We start from the raw sequence: 25,863 nt of genomic DNA on the forward strand, positions 1-25,863 counted from the left end.
AATCATATCCTTAATTCATATTCTAAATAATATATACATTTTTTTTTAGAAAAAAAACTAAGAATGCAAAAAAAGAAAATAGTAGAGGAGAAAACTCAACCCCGTACCGAACTGTATTGCCAGGTGCTATATACATGACTAGTGTTAAAGGAAAAGTGAAGGTAGAAAAATAAATTATATAAAGAACATGGAAAAGATACAAGTTAGACAATTTAATTACATTGGAGTAAAATTATAAAGTTAGCGAGCGAGTCATAAATTGCCCCCATAACTTCTGAAATCTTGTATCTGAATTATTAATTGAATAACGGATCTTTTCCATATTCAGTCAGAACATTATGTAACACCACCACTGATCATGAGTTGGTGGGGCAGCGTCCTGCCACTTCAGTAAAATTGCCTGCCTCGCCAAAGAGAGACAAAAGAAAGAGCGCGAATCTGATCCAAAGATAAAGAAGAATCGTTCCATCCTGTTGTTCTGAACAGGGCCACCAAAGGATTTGGTATTAAATCTATATTTTAAAAAAAATTGATAAAGTATGGACTAGGACAAGTCCAGAACATATGAATTAATGATGCTTCTCCACTCTTAAACCTGTCACAACTGCCTGCTTTTTATTCATATCTTGAAGAAAGGCTCCCAGGCCTGAAATATCAGTTTTATATCTTTACCTCCTGTGGATGGTGCAAAACCTGCTGAGTTCTTCCAGCATTTCTACAGTTTTGGGCTCATTATTTTTTTTTTTAAAAAAAGGATATGCTGGCATTGGAAATGGGTTCAGAGAAGATTTACAAGAATAATTCCTGGAATTAAGGGATTAGCAGATGAAAAACATTTGATGGCTCTTCGTCTGTACTCCTGCAAGCTCAGAAGAATGAAGGGGAAGCATTTTGAATGTTAAAAGGCCTGGATAGAGAAAATATGGTGATGTTATTTCTCATGGTAGGAGCATTGAGGACAAGAGGAAACAACTTCAAGATTGAAGAGTACCCATTTATAACAGAGATGATGAGGAATTTCTTTAGACAGAGAGTGGTGAGGCTCTGGAATTATCTACCATGGACAGCTGTGGGTACCAAGTATCTGAATCAAAGGTTATGGGGAGAAGTCAGGAGAGTGGGAGAATGGATCAGCTCGACATGCTTCTAGATCTAATGGTTCTATGGAAGGGAAAAGAGGGATATGACCATATACAGGCAAATGGGATTAGTTGACTTTAGCACATGGTTGGCACAGAGATGCTGGGCCAAAGGGCCTATTCTCGTGCTGCTCAGTTCCATTTATTTTTGCTAGATAGTTTTCATGAACATAAACATTGAATGGTTACGGCATCAGATCAGGCCCCCGTTGGCCTTATGATTCTGTACTCAACAAAATTCTGCTGGCTCTTTGCGATGTCTCGTTATTCCCTGCACGTTCCTGTCTGTAAGCCTCCAAAACACTACTGTCCTATCTTTGCAACAGCACCACCACCCCACCCCACCTTACCGGCAGATCTGTACATCTTCTTTGAACTTTCCTTTCCCCGCTCATGCTAAATGCATGCCCTCCATTATGTGACATTTCTACCCTGCAAGAAAAATTCTGAGTGACTACCTTATCAATGCCTATCGTAATTTTATAAACTTCTATCACATATATCCTCTGCCTCTGCTCCAGAGAAAATAACCTGTTCATTTTAATTGCGCTCTGTAATCTAGGCAGGATCCTGGTAAATCTTTGTGGTACACTTACCAAAGGCCTCACATTCTTCCTGTGAATGGGATGACCAGAATGGCAAACAATACTCCAAGTGTGAACCAACCAAAGATTTATGTCATTGGAAAGTGCTTTCCTCACTCTCATACTCAATGCTTCAACCAATGAAGGCAGTATGCTGTAGGTCTTCTTTACCACCTATCTTCATGAATGGCAACTTTCGAGGATCTCGGGACTTGGAACCCCAAATCCCTCTACATATCCTAGCTGAATACATTCCCCTTGTATTTAACCACCCAGAGTTCAATATCTCACACTTGTTCAGATTAAACTCTATGTGCCATTTCTCTGTCCATACTTGTAATTATTCTTTCATAATCCTCGAAACTGTAACTCCACTAGGTGATAATTAATGACAAATCATTTATTATAATGTGTATTACACATATGGATCAAAAATTTTACTTGACAGGTACATTTTAAAGGGTTAAAAAAATACAATAGTGTGTATTCAATTAAATTAAAAAGAGACACCAAATGTTCACAGTTACCATAGTGCAAGACAAAAGGTATTGTGACAGTAGAGTGCAGACAATTTTTGTGGTGTCAGAGTAGTCCGTGATTCAAGAGTGACCGCTTTAGAAAGAAACTGTTCTTGAACCTTGAGGTGCTGGTCTTTAGGGCTTCTGTATTTTCTGCCTGAAGGTAGCAGTGAGAAGAGGTGATGATTAGAGTGATGGATGTCCTTTATAATGGTTGCCTTCTTGTCACATAGATGTCTTCAATGGATAGCAGGTCAGAGCCTGTGATGGACCTGGCTATGTTTGCTACCATTTGCATTGCTGGGCACTCAAATTGCAAAACCATTTGTGACATAATTAGTTAGCATACTTTGCACAGTGCATCTGTGGAATATGGAATAACTTCCTCCAACCTCTTGGTGTCACTTCTTCATGGATTCCTTTTTGCTGGACCAGGAGAAATCGTCTCATGTCCTTTATTTAAACAAAACAAAAACCAACCAAGCAAACATTACAATATTTCAAACTTAATCTAAATACATGTGGTATTTACCTAAAAGAAAAAAGAGTAAAAAGAAATTAAAAAAGAAAAACCTCTTATTAATCACCCCCCCCAACCCCCTACAAACTCAAAAAAGAAAAAAAAAGGGACAAGAAACCCACAACAGGAGCACTTCACTTTCTAATACCTTTAAATATGTAGAGACCAATAAGAGAAAGGGAATGCCTTGAGATTCATTTAAATTTTAATACCAACAGTTTGTAAATATGAGCTCCATATTTTCCAAATTTTATGCTATTCGTCTCTTAAATTAGAATTAATTTTTTTTTCAAGTGGAATACAGCTCCAAACTTCTACAGGCCACCTATCCATTCCCAGAACAGTATCCAACTTCCAAGTTATACCAATACATTTTCTAACTATTGCCAAAGCAATTTGAACAAATTTTACTTGATACATGTTAAGTTTTAATTGAGGTTTAATCCCTTTAACATCAAAAATAACACTCGATCCTGTGGTAATTTTACTCCAGTTATTTGTTCTAATAAATTACCCATTTCAAGTCAAAAAATGTTTAATTGTGGAACACTGCCAAGTTGAATGCAAAAAAAAATGCCAACGACTTGTCCACATCCTAAACATAAATCTGAATAAATATAATTTATATTATGTAACTTTTGTGGTGTTGAATATAACTGATGAATAAAATTGTATTGAACTAACCAATATCTCACATTTATTGTATTTTTCATACTTTCTCTACATATCTGAATCCATTTACATTCAACTGTTTGCTTATTTAAATCTACCTCCCATTTATGTTGTTTTTCTGACTCCTTCCTTTCAAGCTTTCTTTTGTAAAAATTTATACATCTCTAAAATGAATTTCCTTGCATCTCTACTGCCCTCTGTGTTTTAAGCTCTCTCAATTTGGTTACAACAGCCAGAATAATTCGAGGAATTGCACCAATTATTCATTGGTTTAGGTAACAATGTTGAAGATGTTTGGTTGCCTGCCCGAAGCATGACTGGTCGCAATATCGCCATATGCTCAGTTCCATTGACATCAGTGGAACCCAATATATTAGAGAAAAGCTTATGATGTAGACATTTCTGGTTAAATGTCTCCATTTGTGGTCCCAAAGCTTTCCTCACCTTCTAGGTTTGATACTACTGAAATATCTCAAGTTAGTAGAAGAGCAGATCTGCCTGTCATGGTTCGAAGATTTGGAGGAGCATTGACAATTGTGCGAAATGATTAAAAGTGAAAGGCATTGAAGGTATTGTGCTTGAACATGCCACTCATTTCTCTATAAACCATGATATTTCCTGGATCTTCTGTTCATGGCTTGCTACCTCAAGCTGCCCTGATGCAAAATGGCAAGATTCTGAATGATAGCAGGGTGTTATGTGACGTGCTGAAACCTCACCATTGATGATGTCACTAGACACTCCTTTCAAAGAATTGGGATTATTTTCAGGATTTATCCCACAGTCTTTGGGATTTATTTTTGGAAAACTGACCTCTGGCAAAGTGATATGGTACTGGGAGTCCAATATGATATACAATAGACAACAACCCAATTTGGCAACGACATTGCTACTGGTGATTTATATTCTATTCTGTATTGGAATAAAACATTTGGTCATATTTATTGCATATTTCCTTCTTTGGCTTGGCTTTGCGGACAAAGATTTATGGAGGGGTAAAGTCCACGTCAGCTGCAGGCTCGTTTGTGGCTGACAAGTCCGATGCGGGACGGGCAGACACGGTTGCAGCGGTTTCAAGGGAAAATTGGTTGGTTGGGGTTGGGTGTTGGGTTTTTCCTCCTTTGTCTTTTGACAGTGAGTAATAAGAATTAACACTTGAATTTCACCTTGCATCAGGAAAAAACAAGGAAAGTTCTTGGAAAAGCTTTGGATTTTCACATTTGCAATCTTTCAGACAGCAGTTTGGCCTCCAGCATTGTGCAGTAAGTAATATTTGTTTAAAGTATGTATGAGCCTTTTGAGATGCTTGAAGGTAAATACTTAAGACATTCAACAGTTATGAACTTGAAACGATGGGTTGATCCATAAAACTGGCTCTGAAATAGGGTTTGTGTCACTGTGTAGAATAGTGATTGACAATCCCATCCAAACTCCACCCATTGCTCTTGTTCTTTCCATCAAACACACTATCCCCTGAACCCTGCAAAATCCAGTATATAATGCCCTGGAGAGGGTGAAAAACATTCTACACCTGCCAGTTAGAGTAAAGATGATAAGGAAAATTCTGTACAACTTTCTGAAGGCCAGTTGACCAGGTGTAAAGAAATAATTTTTAATTAATGACTAAATGTTTATAGTCAGTATTTAATGCAATATACAAAACACTGGAGATACCCAGCAGGTCATACAACATTTATAAGAAGTAACAGGTAACCAATATTTCAGATGTTGAGTCCTCCATTAAGGTATTGCCAGAAAACGGGGAGGTGGCTGAATAAAAAGGTAGGAGAAGGAGAGGAAATGAGGGAGGAAGGATCAGGGAATATGGGCTAACAGGCAAGAAGTCATGGGTGGATGTAGGTGGGAGGATGGAAGAGAAAAAAACTCTGAAAAGTAAAATAGCGAGGGGAAGAAAAGTAGCGAGCTAAAGGAAAGGCGGGGATAGGGAAAGAGAGGGAGGAGGGGTTTAATAGAAACTGGAGAGGTTGTTGTTAATGCTATCTGGTTGAGATGACCCTCAACTTGGTTCCTCCAATTTGTGGGTAGCCTCAGTTTTGCAATGGTTGAGGCCATGGATAGACAGGTGGATGTGGGAATGGAGGTTCCTGTTATTGCAGCAGAGAGTGAAATTGTTCAATGAAACAATCTCCCAGTTAGCGTCTAGTTTCTCCAATGTAGTGGAGTCCACAATAGGACCACTGGATGCAGTGGATGACTCCTGCAGATTCACAAATGTCCCCAAATGGTGATGTGTTATGGACCATGTGACATTTCTTGTGGTCATATGGGATGGTACTGAGGGGGTGATTAGTGGGAAGGGATGATTGGTTGAGAGAGTGCTGCAGAAAGTGGAGAGGTGAGGAGAGGGAGAGATATGTCTGGTTCTGTTGTTGGTAGAGGATAGCATTGTTGGGTGCAGAGGCTGGTGGCGTGGCAGGTGAGGACAAGGGGACTCTTGTTCTTGTGCCTCGGGGCAGAGGGGGCCAGGACAGATTTGTGGAGAAATGGAGGAGATGTAGATAATGGCAGTAGAGGGGAAGGAATGTTTTTGAAGAAGGAAAACATCTGGGATGGAAGATCACTTGCAGTTGAAGCAGTGATGGAGTTGCTCTATTGGTGGGAATCACTTTGTAGGGGGGAGCTGGAGGAAAGGAGTCAGGGATGGAGAAAGAGAGAGACTTTGATGAGGGGTTTAACAGAAACTGGAGAAGTCCATGTTAATGCCGTCTAGTTGGAGAATGCCTCTGTCGTCTTTCCTCCAGATTTCCATCTCCTACCCTTTCCTCTCCATTCAGTGATTCACACCCTCCCCCTATCACCTCAGCTTTTTTTTTTCTCTTCCACCCACCCATATCCACTCATGACCTGTGCTCCTCCCACTTTCCCCTTCCACTCTCCTCCTCCCATGCCTGCCTGGTATTTTCTCATACCTTGTCAAAAGGGCTAAGGCCTCAAATGTTGGTTACCCTTGACATTGTACAGATGCTGCGTGGCCTGCTGAGTTTCTCCAGCACAGAATCTGCAGACTTCCCTATTTAAGTTGGTATCTAATTACTTCCAATAGCAGATAAAATCTTTTAGCCGATATGGATTCTTTATCCACCTTCCATCAAGTTCCTCAAAAACTTGTGTGCACAATCTCCATGAAAAGTATTTGTTCAGTAATTAAGTTGTCCAAATCTTTTGTCATTTAAAAAAGTAATTCAAATAATAAATAGCTTGCATTTGAGGTGGGTGACTTTATTTGTCCTCTTTTAAGGCACCATTATCATCCATCTGAGATTATAGTTCACATACTGAAGACAGCATCTCTAATAGCATACTTCCTCAGTGCTACACTGATTAACTAGATAAAACAATCCAAATACTACAGTGGAATTTGAACTCTCGCAACTCTACAATCACAATGAATTTTGTTGTGACACGATCTGAGTATGATATAATTAGAACTTTGTATAGTACAGTATATTTTCTTTTATCTAGCTGTTGAACAGAAACATGCCTACGATGGCCTGGGTGATAACACCGTGTGTCCTAATATTAGGATTGGACAAGATGACTTGCCAGGTACGTTTTTCAGATGTTAAAAGAAGCTTCGCCCCCCCCCCCCAAAAAAAAATTGCCATATCTCTTGTGATGGAGAGCAAAATTCATCTCAGAGGATCAACTTCTGTTTCAGTTCACACTACGATCATTAAAGTAAGAAATCTGACGGGTCTCACCTCATTTTGGCTTTATTTTAAATATATTTGAGCTCCTTGCTTTAAATGTACTTAAACACCAAGTGAACCGTAGCACAGGCTGTAGCACTCCTCTGCTGCAGTGATGGGGTCTGGCGTCCATTTTCTATCTTTGCCTCCACCCTATTCAATGCTGCCACAACTCTCACAAATTGGCTGATTCCTGAAATTCCTCAATCTCTGATGTTGCCATCAAATGAATAAAAATGTCTAATGGATGCATTTCCTACAGTCTGTTGAATCACTCAAAAACAATTGCAAACTTATTGATGCTTAATTTTCTTTTTTTGAAGCTCAAAATTCAAGTCACTATAAATTGAGTCTCCTGAGTAAATTAGAAGCTTTTAGAAAACGTTCCAAGCTGAAACCTTTTCGCAATGAACCTTGGATGCTGCCCATGTTAGCTTGGCAATAGTACATTGCTTCTATTAATATGCTAGATATTTCTTCATTATGATGTAAACATTAATTGGATATGATGCACAATCCATTTAGCAGAATTAACTCTGACATTGGAAAAAATGCATTTCAATTACTGCAAACAAGATATTTCTCAATACAAAGGGGAAAAAATGCTTAAAATATTCAGCAGGTGACATAACATCTGCAGACAGTGAAAATGTTAACTTTTCATTTCTATTACCATTTCTGATGAAGGGCTAACCATCAGAAATGTTATATCTATAAAGTCTGCCTGACCTGAGTATTTCAAGCATTTTTTATTTCAGATTTATGGCATCAACAGCTTTTGCTTTTGTGTCCTGATCTTCCTTTGCTTTCCTGCCCTGTCAGGATTTGATCTTATTTCCCAATTCCAATTGGATTCCATTCCACTGCGGGGTGTGAAGAGAGTGGAAGGTTCCACACCATTGCAGATTGCCTTCAGACTTGACAGAGAGGCAAACTTTGATATTCCAACAAGGTAGGAAACACACAAAAAAAATCTGTTTTAATCCTGATGACAAGCAATCCTGCTGCAGGAAAATTAATTTTAAGCAAGCTAATATGAAGCACATCATTAAAGATCCTCCACAGCACTGTTTTAACTTGAGTGTGGATAAAGAATCTCCAGTGTGTTTAAAGCAGAATGATTGATCCATGGCTCACAGGTGCTGATTGCTACTACTGTATTTAGAAATGGTTTTGCTTGTTAAGATGAGATATGTTGTCATTATGCAACCAGGGTAAACAAGATACTTTATGAGTACTTCTCCACACACAGAACAGAGATTCACTAATTCTTTAGAGTAATTTTCTGGCTTTAACACTGCCTTCTTGCTAAATGTGCATCTGGTGTTTGGAGCACGAGGTAGGGTGGTCATGATCCTATTGAATGTCCTGGCTGTTCTTGAGGGGATTAAGTGGCTCCTATTTCCTTGTTTTCTTGTGAGAGCAAAGGTTTACATTGTTCAGAGAAATTCTAGCAGTGTGATAGGAGCAGTTTTTGGAAAATTCCAACCATAACCATTGGGTGGCACGGTTGATGTAGCAGTTAGTACAATGCCTTTACAGTGTGAAGCGTGCATCGAAAGAACCAAAGACTTGATGATCCAAACCAAGGCTTTTATGAACTAAAAGACTGGAGCATATCACATGTAGGTTGACCAGTCCAGAATGACCTGGTCTGGCTAGGAGCAATCTTTTAAGACCAGCCAGTAGGCGCAGCTACGCTCTCAGCCAATCTCAGTCATCCTACACTTCTTTTCTTTGGCTTGGCTTCGCGGACGAAGATTTATGGAGGGGTAATATCCATGTCAGCTGCAGGCTCGTTTGTGGCTGACAAGTCCGATGCGGGACAGGCAGACACGGTTGCAGTGGTTGCAAGGGAAAATTGGTTGGTTGGGGTTGGGTGTTGGGTTTTTCCTCCTTTGTCTTTGTCAGTGAGGTGGGCTCTGTGGTCTTCTTCAAAGGAGGTTGCTGCCCGCCGAACTGTGAGGCGCCAAGATGCACGGTTTGAGGTGATATCAGCCCACAGGCAGAGGTCAATGTGGCAGGCACCAAGAGCTTTCTTTAGGCAGTCCTTGTACCTCTTCTTTGGTGCACCTCTGTCTCGGTGGCCAGTGGAGAGCTCGCCACATAACACAATCTTGGGAAGGCGATGGTCCTCCATTCTGGAGACATGACCTACCCAGCGCAGTTTGATCTTAAGCAGCGTGGATTCGATGCTGTCGGCCTCTGCTATCTCGAGTACTTCGATGTTGGAGATGACGTCGCTCCAATGAATGTTGAGGATGGAGCAGAGACAAAACTGGTGGAAGCGTTCTAGGAGCCGTAGGTGATGCCGGTAAAGGACCCATGATTCGGAGCCGAACAGGAGTGTGGGTATGACAACGGCTCTGTATACGCTAATCTTTGTGAAGTTTTTCAGTTGGTTGTTTTTCCAGACTCTCTTGTGTAGTCTTCCAAAGGCGTTATTTGCCTTGGCGATTCTGTTGTCTATCTTGTTGTCGATCCTACACTACCATCCTAGACTACCATCTACCATCTGTACCTATACACATTGGTGATAGCATCTGTACTATCACACAGTGCCAACGATTGGGACAAAGGTTCGAATCCCACACTGTGTGTTAGGAGTTTCTACGTTCTCCATGTGTCTGCATGGGTTTTCCCTGGGGACTCCGGTTTCCTCCCACCATTCAAAACATATGGGAGGGGGGAGAGGGTGGTGGGTGTAGTTAAATTGGGTGGCACAAACTCGGAGGCTGAAATGGCTTGTTTACATGGTGCATGTCTAATTAATAAATTATATAAATAAAACACTTGTTCTCTGTGGCATCTCATTAACCTATCAAATACCCTTGTGATTTATTTTTAAAAAAAAAACTCTGCCTATCCAATCTCTCCCCATAACTAAAGTCCTTAAATCCTGATGAATCTCCTCTACTCTCCTCAGCACAACCACATCCTTTCTACAGCCTGGGAGATATAAATATAAACAATTCTCTAACTGTGGTCTCACCAGTGTTTTATAAAGTTGCAATATAACTTTCCAAAGTCAGCATCAAAAAAAAAATTGAATGGGGTGGGTCATTAGGGGTAACCACAGTTGGGCACAAACTGTCATTCATGTGGCAGCTTTGTGTGCTGTGTCTCATTTGGGGGGCATGGCCCATGAATGCACCCCCATGATGCGGTCCCTGCCTTCAACCTACAATGGCAAGAATGCCATATGCCTTCCTTACCACTCTTGGACTGAGGAAATTCAAAGTAAGACATGTATCCATTTGATTGAGGTTGTGGTTGGAATTGGTTGGGAGATGGAAATTTTTTTAAAAAGTAATGGAAGCAGGAGATGCTGAAATATTCAAGGAACAGAAAGAGTGTTGACACTTCTAGTTGATCACCTTTCATCCAAAACAGTTCTGTGTGGGTTTGGCTGTTCCAATTCTTTCTGTTCCTCTCAATAGATGTGGCTTCACTTGCTGAATATTGACAATGTGCTGGTGCTTTTTTGTTGATTTCCAGTATTTGCACCATTTTGCTTTTGGGTAAATTTGGCAAACTGAGCTATTTGTCTTTTCAGGTTTTGGAGATCAAAGTAGAGTGGTTCAAGGAAGTTAAGTGAACTGACTGGATATAATGCACCATTTTGATTTGATAGGCATTTGCCACATATCAAATAAAATGAAACGTCCGAAGGCAATCCAGTAGTTAGGTAATTCACTCGGATTAGTTTAGCATTCATATATCAGGCCAAAGGAAGAGAGAAGGAAAACAGAGAAAAAATATTACCTTATGCAAAGTGAACATCATTGGAATGGCAAGCACTTGTGCTTAATGGCTGCAAGATGTGTAATGGCTGCAAGATGCTGAATGTTCAACACTTCTTGCCCTGCATCTCTGTTTGATAGTATTTTATGATATGTTTGGACTCATCATTCTGTTCAGTGCATTTGAAATGGGAGCCATTTTCTTTCATTTTAAAATATTTTTATTGAGTTTAATAGAAAAACCCTTTATACATGGTCTTCTAATTAATAACAAATAAAATTGTATCATTTATATATCACATGAAAATTGTAAATCAGAAGCATAACACTAATTATTTATTTAAACTTGTCCTATTCAAGACATCAAATTCTATGATTATATTGTTAAGTTAATGCATTCCTTACAATAGATGCAAAATTAATATTGAATAGAAACATAGATAAGATATAACTAGGATTCTCTTATTTAAAAAAAAGGATTTTATATTTCTCAGGTATTTTTCTCTTATTCTGTGATATGATCAATATTAATGATCCACAGTTAAACCCATCTTATCTCCAGTAATAAAAACAGAAAAAATGGAAAGAAAAATACAATAACAATAATCGCAAGGGTATTTGATAGGTTAATGAGATGCCACAGAGAACAAGTGTTTTATTTATATAATTTATTATTTAGACATACACCATGTAAACAAGCCATTTCAGCCTCCGAGTTTGTGCCACCTAATTTAACTACACCCACCACCCTCTTCCCCCCTCCCATATGTTTTGAATGATGGGAGGAAACAAAGTTAACTTGTATAAATTAGGTAGATATGAATCGAATAGCAACTTTCAGATACCAGATAAGGAGTCTCCGAAGCATCCGTACACCTTCAAGTTGTAATAATAATCCGTGAACGAGCCTCATATCTTATCAAATTCAAACGTCCCATCTAATATTTGGAGCCAGTCTTTGAAGAAGTTGTTATGTCTGTAATAAATTTTTGGGGTGAGCAAGAGGAAAATGGGAGGGATTCTTGCAATCAAAAGAACTTTGGTGTTGGTGCGTGTATGTAGTTAATGGGCAATGGTAACCATTCCAAGGGCATGTGCAGTCTAAAACATTTAGCTAAAGAATGGGCAAGCTAATTAAACAAGAATAATGAGAAACAATAAAGAAAATTGAAGATGTGGTAGAAGAGACCACAAACTACATACAATGAAGACAAGAGGTAATTGAGTGTAGAAGCTCTCCTTAGTACAATGCAATACACATGTTGAAGTTGGCTTATGAATGCATCACATCATGATATAATGAGGTGAATTGTCCTGCCCTATTGGGCAGGAGACACACTCTTTTGACCTCTTGCACTCACATGGAGCAGATCCCATCATGTACTAGTTCAGGACGAATGGAGTTTAGAATCAAGAAATTCTATCATTTATTTTCAGGCAAATCCTTTCTCCGAGTATGAGATCATAAGCCACTAATTATGGCACTAGGTGCCAAATCTGTGGAAAAAAGGGAATGGCACGACACTATTACAGCGCCAGCAACCTGAGTTCCAATCACAGCGCTCTCTGTAAGGAGTTTGTATGTTCTCCTGTGCCTGCGTAGGTTTCTTTAGGGTTCTTCGGTTTCCTCCCATCCTTCAAAAATGTATGGAAATTATAGGTTAATTTGTGTATTTGGGGGCCAAGGCCTCCTCCATTGGAAGGGACTGTTATTCTGCTGTGTATTTTCTTTTAAATTAAAAATATTGATTATTATTTAAATTGGATTGAAATGCATGTATCACAACTGAATAAGTAGAGACATTTAGCTCAGAAATGGGCATTTCAGCTCCCTGTGAGGATGTCTACCATTTGCCCAATTTGAAGACAGTGCAGTTGGTGAGGAAGATGAGAGAACTTTGCACCCCTTGCTACAGACCTTCTCTCATTCATTGACTGAGCTTTGGACCTTGCTACAGGCTTAAATTCTACTTCATCCTCTGCTGGGTCCGTTCCTTCAACTTATCTTAGTTGATTAAGGGTTCAGATCGGAAACGTTAACTGACAATTTCTCCCACGGATGCTGTCTGATCTGCTGAGGTCCTCCAGGAATTCTTTGTCTGCTCAAGATTCCAGCATCTGCAGGTTTTGCGTAACTCTAATCCTTCTTCATCCCGCTTATGAAGAATTAACCCAAGTCGCTCCAAAATAAATCTGAAGAACTCAGTCTCATCAGTCTTTGAGCAAGAGATTTTCAATGACTCTCAAGCCTCCGAAAGAAGAAAATAAAATGTCCACCTTAAATGCGTAAATCCTTTTTTTTTAAACAGTGACCCATCATTCTAAATTATCCTTCAGAAGGAAACCTCCTCTGAATCCATGCTGTCAGAATTTCCAGAGATTTTCAAAACTTGGCATGAAAAATCACTTGGCCAATCTCTTGCTGAAGCATTGAATGATTCCATGCACTCATCTTCTGCAGATTTCTCAATGAAAAGAAGACTGAGGTGGTTTGGACCCTGCATGCCTAAATTTTGGTTTTAGAATTGAATAGAAGCTGGTGAGTCAAAGCTATTACCAGTGACACTTGACAAAAGCACTGTTCAGCCGAAACCTGAAACATCAACACATGTATTGGGTAAAGTCCTTGCCTTGACCCATTTCAGTCTGCAAACTAATCTACAGTCATCTCCCTGGCTCTCTATTTGGCCCTACGTGCTAAATACCTCTAAAGTCGACCACTGTTCATGCATTACTGCTTTGCCTTAAATTCCACATTCCCCAGCAAACTCCTTCCCAAACTTCAGGATCTCTGTCTCAATGCCACACCTCCTCCCTGAAACTGACTTACTCTCCAATAGATCATCATAATTGCTCCTTGATCACATAGCGCACTTGTGCTCCTCAAGGGCATGTACTCAGTCCCCTACTTAATTCCCGTGACTGTTCTCAGTCCATCTTGAAATTTGTCAACCACACCACAGTAGCAGATTGGGTATCAAACAACAATGAGATGGAATGCAGGAAAAAGAATGAAAAATCAGATGTTATATTGCCATCTACCTCTTTCTCAAAGTCAATAAGATTAGACTGTAAGACATAAAAAGCAGAAATAGGCCACTGAGTCTTCCTCACCATTTAATCATGAACTAAATTCATTTTCCCACTGAACCCTACTGCCCAGGCTTCTCCCCATAACCCTTGATGCCCTGACAAATCAAGAACCTATCGATCTCTGCCTTAAATGCACCCAATTCTGCAGATTTACCACCCTCAGGCTAAAGAAATTCCTCTGCATCTCCATTCTCAGTGTACACCCTTCAAACCTGAAGCTGTGCCTTCTTGTCCTAGACTCTCCCACCATGGGAAGGAGAAAAAGAGCCCTGTCCACATTCATGATGCTGAAATTGAAAGAATAGATAGCTTCAAGTTCTGAGGAGTAAATGTCTCCAGTAACCTGACCTGGGACAAGCACACTGACGTGGCAATCAAGAAAATACACCAACACCTCTACTTTCTTAGAAGGCAAATGAAGTTCAGTATGTTCCCCTGTCCCTCAAAACTTCTACACGAGTGTCATGAGCAACAGACTTGCTGGATGCCAAGTGGTGCGGAGTTGCTCTGCTGAAGAGCAGAAGAAGCAAGGGACGATGGTGAATGCAGCTCAGAGCATAATGCAATCTTCCCTCCTCTCCATGGACTCCATCTACATCTCCTGCTGCCAGCATACTTAAAGACCCATCACACCCATGACAGTCTCTTCTCCCTTCTCTCATTGGGGAGAAGGCTGCAGGGTGTGACAGCATCAACTGGCTTAAAGACTTTCTTCCCGGCAGACATCAGGCTCCTGATTGAAACCCATAACAAAACTTGGATGCCACTTTTGCTCGGTGCTATTACTTTTTAAAAAAAATTTCATGGCAATCCTATGCTCAGTAAACAGCTGAATGAATGTTAGTGATAAATTGCTTGTTTGCTTCCAATAGAACCCTTCTCAGTGTTGGAGGTATTTTGTAACAAATAAAAACTTGAGTGAAACACTTCTTATTTTGATGTATATGCCTGGATGCATTTGTGAAGACATGATTTAAAGACAAATAAAGCAAGCCAGCTGATGACTGGCAACTTGCAAAAGGCTTGCACTCTCAACTAATGTAAATAATTATTTGATAACTTCCAGGATAATTTATCCAGGAGGGCTGCCTGAAGAGTATTCATTTGTCACCACGTTCAGGATGGTGAAGAGCACGGTGAACAAAGTGTGGAACGTTTGGCAGATATTGGATGAAAATGGCAACGAGCAAGTTGGCCTGAGGCTGAATGGGAACACCCAGTCGTTGGAATTTTATTTAGTCCACCTTGATGGCAGTTTGCAATCTGCTGTTTTTCGAGGTGTATCTCAGATTTTTGACACTGATTGGCATAAGATTCTGGTGGGTGTGGAGAGGGACACGATCAGCTTATTTGTGGACTGCCATCGGGTAGCATCCCGACCCATCAAACGAAAGGGAACTGTTAACGTTGATGGTGATACACTGATAGGACGGCTGGATGCAAACCCTGAAGTATCAGTGGTGGTGAGCTCACCATTCTTTTGTTTCTTGTCATGGGGAAATAATCAAATGAGTGTGAAATCTTTAGTCATTGACCTTTACAGCATGGAAAAATTGAAATTTATAAAATGGGAGCAGAAGCCCATTCATCCCTTTGAGCCTGCTTCACCATTCAATACGACTATGTCTGATCATGCGTAGTCAGTAACCCTAATTTTGCTTTTGCTCTGTACCACTTGATCCCTTAAAAAAGGGCCACATCTTATTCCTCTCAGTCCCAAATAGCTGACCTCTTGTCCTTAGACTGTGACTCCTTGTTCTGGACTTTCCAAACATTGGGAGTATTCTTCCTGCATCTAACCTGTCTAGCCCTGTCTCAATGAGGTCCCCTCTCATCTTATCAAAATTCCAATGAGTATAACCCTCATCTATCCACTCTTTTTTCATGCGTCAGTCCTGCCATCCCAGGAATCAGGCTGGTGAACTTCCAATGCACCCTTCAACAGCAAGAATGTCCTTCCTCAGATTGGGAGATCAAAATTCCACAATACTCCTGGTGTGCCCTCACCAAAGCCTTGTACAACTTTATAAGACCTCCATGTTTCTATTTTCAAAACATCTCACAATGAAGGCTAACCAGCTATTTGCTTTCTTCACCACCTACTGTACCTGCATTTCAACCTTCAATGACTGATGCACATGTGACCGGGTCTTGTTGCACCTCCTTTTTCCTAATTTGTCACCATTTAGATCATAATGTGCCTTCCTGTTAATGCTTCCAATGTAGATAATCTCACACTTATCCACATTATATTGAATCTGTCTACTCTCATATTCTAAGTGACTTTTCAGCCTCTTGGAATCCTTCTCTTAGCTTGCATTGCTACCTATCTTAGTTCATCTGCAAATTCCTTCTCGATCATCAGTATATATTGTAAAAAGTTCAAATCCCAGCAATGAAACGTGCAATACTTCACTCGTAACAGAAACGGGCCTTTTAATCCAACTTGTCCATGTTGATCAAGTTGCCAGCCCAAACTTGTCCCATTTATCTGTGTTTGGTTGTATTCCTCTCCTATCTATGAAAGGATCAAGAATCCTTTCCAATCAATTCCTGCAAGCAAGAATTTCAGTGCATATGTATATGACGCTAAACTCATTACCTGTCAAAATGTCTTTCAAACATTACATTTGTATCCACTTTCACCACTTTCTCATAGATTTGCTTACCAACAATTTTCTCCATCTCAGAAACCCCAGTGTCCTTTCTCTTTCCCCCCTCTCTGAATCGTTCTACCCTTAATTAGATCAACAGTAGATGGCAGAGACAACATGAATAGGTGTCCTGAAGTAAAATTTAAGAATCTGTCTTCAAGAGGGTATGGATGTTTTATGGGGTTTCAGAGCTGATAGACTAATGTGGAGTTAGTGGATGTAAGTACAACATTGTGGGTTGAAGGGAATGTACTGTAATGTTCCATGGTCAATTATTTTTTTCCCCATAATATCCAAGTTAGGAAGTTGCTCAGTGGTTAATGCATGAACACACAAACACTATAAAGAAGCAACAACAATTGGTTATGGCAGCTATACCCTGTTCGTTGTAATTGTTTCTTTTGACCTTGCAGTTTGAACTACAATGGATGTTAATTCACTGTGACCCACAACGTGCTCACCGTGAATCCTGCCCTGAGTTATCCATACAGCAGGTAATACTAAATCTAGTCCTGGTTGCAGTCTGTCAGTCTGAATTCTTTCTGCCCCTCTTGCTTTTGTATATTTTTGTGCATCTTTTGCAAATTTTTGAACTTTTATTTTTCTTTAACATTTGGGCTTTGTCTTCCTTGATTCGTCTCTCTGCTATGCTTGTTCCCCTCTCTGTGCTTCTCTTAATCCTCCTCCATTTGCTTCCTCTCTCCCCTTTGACTTTGCATGTCATTTACACTCCTTTTTTCTTCTTCTTGTATTTGGGTATATCATCTTGAGCAGATGATTATCAGGTTAAATACTTGATATTAATTTTAAATAATATTAGATTGTGAGTCATGTAAACCATCATTAAGTTACATTTTGAGAAACAATAAACTGGATTAGATTAAGGGACATTGTTGCTATTGATATGGAATGTAGCGAATGCATTTTGACAAGAGAAATCTTTTCTTTGGTGAGGTTGTAAAATCCTGCTTCATATCTTATAATCCCCTGTGATCATTTGCCTTCCATTACCCTTCTGTGAACTCAATAATGAGAAGAGTGATGCCAAGTCCACCACTATCTTGATAGAAATGTGCTTAGAAACCCAGAACTGTCAAAGAAACCTCAATGGTTGAAGATGGTAATAAATATTGGCATTGCTAGAGACACCCACATCCTTTTTAAAATGTATATATTAATTAATGCTGTGTTGCAGCCTGCCCGCAGAGACATCGACTGGCCCATAAAATGGCCAACAAACGTGGTGACTACCCGTTCCTGGGGGGGGGTGGTGGGTTGACACTGCCATCATCCCAGGTGACCTCCCGCATGGCGGGAAGACTGGGAACTCTGGCGGGAATGCCGGCCAATCCCAGACTGTGGCGCTCTGACGGCGCAGGGCCTTAACGTAAGTGCCTAGAGCCCATATAAGTGCGGCGGCCAGAGTAATAAACCAGCCTCGACTTCAAGGCTTTGGTGTGCATGTTCTTCTTCTCCACACTTGCGTAGCGTGAACAGTACAGCTGTTTGGATGTCAACTATTTGAACCTTTCTTTAATTTTTGCTCGCCACCAGAGATTGCAATGTTGTTAGCTATTCTATAGATGGTGCTTCCTCATGCCCAGAGAGATGTGGAGAAGAATAATTTAGGGAAAGGATAAAGGACAGCTCGTTAAGTTCAGTGTTTGTAGGATGCACCCATGTATATTTATTTTTAGACCACTATTTGAGTAGGCGCTGGGTTAGTCTTGTATAGTGGTGAACTATATTAAAGACTTCACAATATAAAATATAGTATAATTGTGTCATAATCATTTGTGCCCAAACCCCGTAAATTAAAAAGGCAGGATGCATAATTAAATGTAAAAGAAATCCCTGAGTTCATGGCAGTGCATTGTAGCTCATTGACAACAACAGTGCCTGGAAATAAATTTGCATACAAATGTTCAGATCTCAAATAGTTGTTTCACTGTAAAATTAACCAACACAATTGCAAGAGGCACTCTTTTTTGGGTCAATTTAAACCAACGTCGAGTCTTCAGGTCTTCATGAGGCATGATTGTGTGAAATAAGCCTCTCATTGAAATCAATAGGGTAATGATGAATTCTTTTCAAAGGTAAGGTTGGAAAGACCTGACCTTCCTGCTTTTCAAGTAATGTTCAGATTATAATATGCTTCTCCCTTCCAGTATTTGTCATCACATTTGTACTCTGTGTATTTTCCTTATTGTTGCCCCAATTATTTGGATGTTTTTGTGCAAATTTAAGACTACTACTAATTACTTTTTCCACTTTTCCTTCTCAGAGAATTATCCCTAATTCTGAGGTATTCTATAACTCATTCTAATAGACACAATTGACAATTTTAGTAGCTTTAAGAGCTAGTGTGTATTAAATCATTAGTCATGCATGAATCAATGGAATAAAATGCATGCAATTTTTGTTTTCGGACAATCCCATTAAAAATCTTGATTTGTTTACATACCTGCATGTGCTGTAAGTGCCATAGACTACTTACATTTTAATGTATTTTAGATTTGGGAGACAGTATCCACCTATTTGCATTTTTTTTTCTTTTGGTTTGTTGGAAGGATTAATGATGCCAGCAAAACTTCATCATGTCATTAAAACACTGTGTTTATTTATTTTACATTTTCCATATTGAATAATTCTTTCAAGTTGGAGAAAGAAAATGGTAATGTTCCTCTTTGTTTACCAAGAGGCCCTAACTTTGGCAAAATAATTTAAAGCTCTTCCCAGAGATGTGTGAGGGGAAGAAACTAATATGAAATGATGGCCAAAACTCATTCAAAAAGTTGAGACTCAAAGTTGAGGAGGGAAGAGATGATACTTAAGAAATATAAAGAGGGGCTCAAAGACTCGATGAGGTGAAGCAACAGGTTCATGCAAGAGACCCTGATCAGAAATTCTGAGGAAGATGTGGGTAGTTTGGAGGAGATTATTGTGTTAATGGAGAAAGAAATGAAAAGATTGAAGCAACAAGGACTCCAACATTCTGCCATACTTAAATCTCTCTTTCAAACTGCCATTTTTTATATTTTTTTAAAAAATGCAACATCTATTTAGGTGTTCCAGTCAAGCAAATTAATTTTGTGCTCTGTTAGCATTATTGATCTTCTTATTCTCCCCCCACCCCCCCCCCCTGATGCCCCACAAAATGTCCATCTAGTTACTGCATTCTGGTTTCAGGGTGGGGAATTTAACATTTGATGGCACCCAAGCTACACTTGGGCTTCTGTCAGCAACCAAATGTCATGGAAGTGTTAAGATGATGTTTAGGTAAAGCACTAACCTTGTCTGCATGGCGGCTTCCTTTCCATTAGAGGAGGAATTTTTTTTTATCTCCCACTGAATCCCCAATTCCTACACCCCCCAATACAAATAAATATGCATACATCTCCCTGGAGACCAGAAGACCTTTTTAATTTTAGAGAAGCAGTCCCTTCTGGCCCACGATCCCACGTCGTGCAAATACAGCAATTAACCTACAAACCCCATGGGTTTTTAGGAGGATGTGAGGAAACCCATGCGGTCAGGAGGACTTTGTACAAACTCCTTGCAGATACCTCTGCAGTTGTCCACGGGTAGCTGATGCTGTAATAGCACTGCCCCAACTGCAACACTAACAGTACTGCCCCAAAGTTCTCCGGGTACTTTTTCTGGAGAAGAAGTTTGGTCCCAGAACAAGATTGCAATTTGTAGAAGAAAAGCACAATAATCTGACCAGCATTTCCAGGGTAAGCAACGTGGGTTTTTCTTGCCTCTGCGGACACCTCCACCAACTCTGGCGTGCTGTCTACAAGTGAGACATCACATTCTCTAAACTCCTGATAAGACTACCAGTAAATCAGTCCTTTTTTAAAAAAATAATTGCAAGACCATACACAGGAAAAGCTAAAAAGCTGACAAGTTCATCTGTCCCTTGTGGTTGTCCCATCATCATCAAAGTCTAGTCTGTGCCAGAAGAGATGCCACTATTTATTTCTGCTTCTTAACTTGCCAACATTCTCCAGTGATGACAAGGCAGAACTTCCTTCACCAATTGAGTCTTCCTCTGTCTTCACACTAAGACCTAACACTTAACTAACCAACCAGTTTCAGCAGCTGGAATTGTGGGTGTACCTCGGCCATTACAGGAAGTGGGTTCCGGCCTTTCCTCAAGACCCTCTTCTGGGAAGGCAACACCTTAGGCAGAGGGTACCACATTCCCAATGGACAAGCTAGTGTAGAAAGTGGCATAATGTTTGCATCTCCTGTCGCAAATATGATCCAAATGGACCATGGCTGATATACATCTCCACCTCATTTATTCCTCAATTATCATAAACAAAACAAATTGCCTGGTCAATATCATGTTGATATTTGTGGAGGTTGTAAACAAATTGGATCTCAACAGTAATTAGATTAACAAGAACTTCATTAGTTACAAAAACTGTGAAAAGTGTTAGGTAAATAGTATTTTTTTTTAATCTGCTTTGATTCCCATTCTCCTTATACCTTCACACAACAAAAATCTGTTCATTCCAATGTCAAAGTATTTATTTGAATATTTAATTGCATCATGTGGGGAGAGATCAGCGATGATATCATTCTTGCCACACTCTGTCTGAAGAGGTTCTTTGTGACGTCACCCCTGAAGGATCAATGTTTAGATTCAAAGTGTCTGTTTTGGACCTTGATCTTCATTTTCCCCAGGGTCTCTGGAAATTGTTCTTGGTATTGACCTCCTAAATTATATTTTCCTACTTTAGGATTGTCGACTGCCCACACATGCTGAAAATAGCATCCAACTCCTCCAACACTATATATAAAAAAAAAGGCATGGTGCACACTTTGCTCCTCTGACTAAAAGCATTATGACTTTCTGTTGAACAGCAGCATTATTAAGGTATATGAGTTGTTAAATTGTCACAAATTTCACCCTCAACAAGACTCCGATCCTGCATCTCTCTTTATGCAATAAGAACACAAAAATGCTGGAGGAACTCCGCACCTACAGGAGGTAACCAACTTTTTGGACCGGAAGGAAAAGCAGGAAGGGACCTGAACAAAACAGCTTGGGGAGGAGTGAACAAAGGGCAGGGGGAATGAGCAAAAGGCCACAAGTGAACATGGATAGGAGGACAGGAGAGGAATGGTGAGAACTGGTCAGGGAGGGGGTGGCTCTGAGATTGCAGAACTGGAGGAAAGGAATCAGAGGGAAAGGGAAATAAACTTTTTTTTGCATATTCCTTACATAAAATGGCTCATTTTTAGATTATAGTTGTTCATGATGCTAGAACATTGAATATATAACACTACAGCACAGTACAGGCCCTTTGACTCCTGATGTTCTACTAACCCATATATTCCTTAAAAAAAACTAAGTCCTCTCTATGCTATAACCCTCTCTTTTTCTCCCATTCTGTCTAGGAGTCTCTTCAATGCCCCTAATGCTTCAGCCTCCACCACCATCCCTAGCAAGGGATTTCAAGCACCCACAGCTCTCTCTAAACTTCCCTCTCTTCAAGATTTGTACTTTGTACATATGTCCTCTAGTGTTTGCCATCCCTGCCCTAGGAAACAGGCACTGACTGTCTGCCCTATCTTTCCCTCTCATAATCTTGTTGACCTCTATTAAGTCTCCACTCATCTTTCTACACTCTGAAGAAAATTCTCCCAGCTCTGCTAACCTTGCCTCAGAAGATTTATTTTCCAATCCAGGCAACATCCTGCTAAATCTCCTCTACACCATCTTAATAGCCTCCACATCCTTCCTATCATGAAGTAACAAGAACTGAACACAATACTGTAAGTGTGGTCTCACCAAAGATTTGTAGAGTTACAACATGACCTCTCTACTCCTGAACTCAATCCTCCTATTAATGAAGCCTAATATTCCATCGGACTTCTTAACTCTCCTATCAATCTGTGTTGTGACCTTGAGGGATATATGGATTTGGACCCCAAGGTCCCTCTCTTCATCCACACTCTTAACTAACCAACCATTAACCCTGTACTCAGCCTTATGGTTTATTCTTCCAAAATGTATCACCTCACACTTATCCGGATTGAACTCCATCTGCCACTTTTCTGACCAACTCTGTATCCTGTCTATATCTTCTTGTAACCTTCGACAGCTTTCAGCTCCATCCACAACTTCTCTAATCTTCATATCATCTGCAAACATACTGACCCATCCTTCCACCTCTTTATCTAGGTCATTTATAAAAATCACAAAAAGCAGGGGTAGTAGAACAGATCCTTGTGGTACTCCACTAGTCACTGACCTCCAGGCAGAATACTTTCCTACCACTACCACTCTCTGCTTTCCTACCTGCAAGCCAATTTTCCATGGATCACATCCTCAAGACTTTCTGAATGAATCTCTCATGGGAGACTTTGTCAAATGCCTAACTAAAATTCATGTAGACCACATCTACTACCTTACCCTCTTCGATTTCTTTTGTTACCTTCTCAAAAAAACTCATTTAGGCTTGTGAGGCACAACCTTCGCTTCACAAAGCCTTGAGTAGACTCTACTTCTTCAATTGCTCATAGATCCTATCCTTAAGAATCCTCTTTAATAGTTTTCACACCACTGATGTAAGACTTAATGGTCTATAATTTCCAGGGTTCTCCCTATTACCTTTTTTAAACAAGGAGACTATATTTGTCATTCTCCAATCCCCTTGGTGGCCAAAGAGGATTCAAAGATCACAGCTACTACCCCAGTTATCTGCAACCTGGAATATATTGCGTCCGGCCCCAGGGACCTATCAATCATAATGTTTTTAAAAAGATCCAACATTTCCTCTTCCTTAATCTCAACAGTGCTCAGCACACAAAACTTGTTCTATTCTGATCAAGCTCCTTTTCTCTTGTGAATATTGAATCAAAGCATTCATTTTAAGACCTCCTACGCATCCAGGTACATTGCCTCCTTTATCCTTTAGTGCCCCCACTTTCATTCTTGCCATCCTTTTTCACATATGCATCGAGTGCCTTGGGATTCTCCTTAATCCTACATGCCAAGGATTTCTCATTCCCCCCCACCCCCCTCCTCAAGGTCTCCTACGTCCTTTTTTAAGCTCCTTCCTGGCTGCCATATACTTCTCATGAGCATTTCCTGTTTCTTGTATCTAACATGTGCTTCCTTATTCCTTTTGACTAACTGCCTCACTTGTTTCTTTGATTCCCAATGATATCAAGATAGGTAAAATTACAAACATAAATGGGCCAACAGAGATGCAGTTAAACGAGCAACTACAAAGGGCCTGACATTCGTGTCAGTGGTCGGGAAAGAGTTATTATGAAGCGGTGATGCAGTATTGGGGCAAAGCACAATTGAAGGTCAGCATCCTCCCCCACCAACTCCCTCCCCCCCACCAACCTGAGATCTGAATGGGGAGTCTTTGGATGGGCTGTCCATTGGAGAAAGGGTGGAATGATTTCATGGGATGGTGAACATTGTCTGCTTCTGAGAATGAAGCAAGCTCAGTGGAATGTGGGAAAATGCATCTGTTTCTCCTCGCCCACAGGAATTGATTTGTGGGCATTTTAAAAATTCTAACCCGTTTTCTCCCTCACCAGTCTGTTTTTTTTTTAGTTGGATTTGCTCCCAAAAGTGAGATAGAGAAAAATGTACAGTGTCGGGCAAGCTACATGATGAGATATAGATAAAACAAATTGCTTTTAGTCACACATTCCCACTTTTGTCTACCAACGTAATGTCTCCGGCGGGTACAGGAATGCAGATTTGTGGCAATGCAGGGTATATTTGTTATCCATGTGCAGATACATTTTCACAACATACATATACATAAATGCAGAGCAAAACATTGTAAAGCTTTTAATTAAGATTATATGCAATGAAAAGGTAAGTGCAGAAACTTCTCCTGTCGGGTTTAAAGAGAACCAACAAGAGGTGAGGTGCTGTCTCTAAGTAGTTGCATGTTAGTTGGCAAACAACATTTTGGGATGAAATGATCTGAATTGCTTGAAGAAATGTTTCTGGTGTTCGCAGCAGTTTTACAATTTCTACTTTGCTAATTTATATTGGGAATGCCATGAATGGTACTCAGCTTTTTTTATTGTTCATGTTTTAAAAGGCAGTAAAAGCTAATTTTGATAAAGATTGCAGAGTCTTTTGGGAGTTGTTTTCCTTTTCGATGTCTTTTCGTTTTCTTCTCTGAAGTTGCTGAACCTTTGCTTGGTATGGACAAGCATCTTCAGCACCTTGTCCAGTAAACTGATATAAGGCACAGCCCAGTGGCATGCTGTATGGGAAAAACACACTGCAGCTTGTGGTTTTATGACTGTTAATTTCAACTGGAGAGAATCGGTTGGTTTTTCTGATATATTCCCAGCTTGTACCACAAAATTTGAAGTGAAAACTTCCAGAAGGTGACCTGAAATTGACTGAAAGAACACTAGTAAATGACAATTTTCTCAAGATGTTAAAAAAAAAACCCAAACACCTTTGTTTTGCATCAAGGGAAAATAAAGCATCAGATAAAGTTTAACTGGAGGCTGTGATCTTGCTGCATCTGGAATTTAAAAAGTCTTTAGGGGGGGGGGGGGTGGGTTAATCTGCAATGACCAAAGTATTCCCTATTGGCTGCAATGATTAAACATGAGCCTTGCTGGTGGGTGAGATTGATCTGAAAGATCTCATGCTCTGTTTTTGAACAGCAGTCGAGTGATCTCCAATATCATGACCAACAACATTAGACTATCTTGGGTCGATCATTTTGACATGAAACCTCCTGAGCTGCAGTGGTTATAAAGCACTTTTGGAGTTTGTTAAACTAGAAGAAAATCCAAGTTTTTCTTTTAAAATATTAAATAGTCAGGTAAGATGTAAATATTTTAGACTTTTTATCTTCACACTATAGGAAACAGCAGGTAGATAATATATTTGGAGAAATGGACAGCTGTTCATGATGAAGTGAAATTGAAATTCAGTGGCTGTGATAAGGGCCTGATTTGAGATGTTATGCTTCACCCTAGTTAACAATGTAGGGAAAAAGCAATCAAGATATCAATTTGCCACTTTTCTTTCAAAGGACAATATTACCCCAGTTTATGCTGAAGAGTTCCTCAAAGTGAAGCCGTGAACTTTGTTTCTAATATACTGTGGCCTACTTAAGGAGATGGACAATCCATCTGTTCTATTTTGTGGGATGAATGACTTAGCAATGTTGCCCTACATCTTTTGTTAATCTTTTCCTGCTTGGGTAGGTAAATAA

At 39.9% G+C, this 25,863-nt stretch overlaps 1 protein-coding gene across 1 annotated transcript in view; it reads left to right on the forward strand.

Moving 5' to 3' along the window:
• LOC138753125 (collagen alpha-3(IX) chain) overlaps positions 1 to 25,863 on the forward strand; it is a 126,798-nt gene that overhangs the window by 12,976 nt on the left and 87,959 nt on the right. The window contains exons 2-6 of the mRNA XM_069915702.1: positions 4,610 to 4,695; positions 6,917 to 7,000; positions 7,966 to 8,095; positions 15,046 to 15,442; positions 17,047 to 17,127. Coding sequence (XP_069771803.1) covers positions 4,610 to 4,695; positions 6,917 to 7,000; positions 7,966 to 8,095; positions 15,046 to 15,442; positions 17,047 to 17,127 — 778 coding nt within the window. The remainder of the gene's footprint in view (positions 1 to 4,609; positions 4,696 to 6,916; positions 7,001 to 7,965; positions 8,096 to 15,045; positions 15,443 to 17,046; positions 17,128 to 25,863) is intronic.

This window comes from Narcine bancroftii, chromosome 2 (genome assembly GCF_036971445.1).
Source record: "Narcine bancroftii isolate sNarBan1 chromosome 2, sNarBan1.hap1, whole genome shotgun sequence".
NCBI lineage: Eukaryota > Metazoa > Chordata > Chondrichthyes > Torpediniformes > Narcinidae > Narcine > Narcine bancroftii.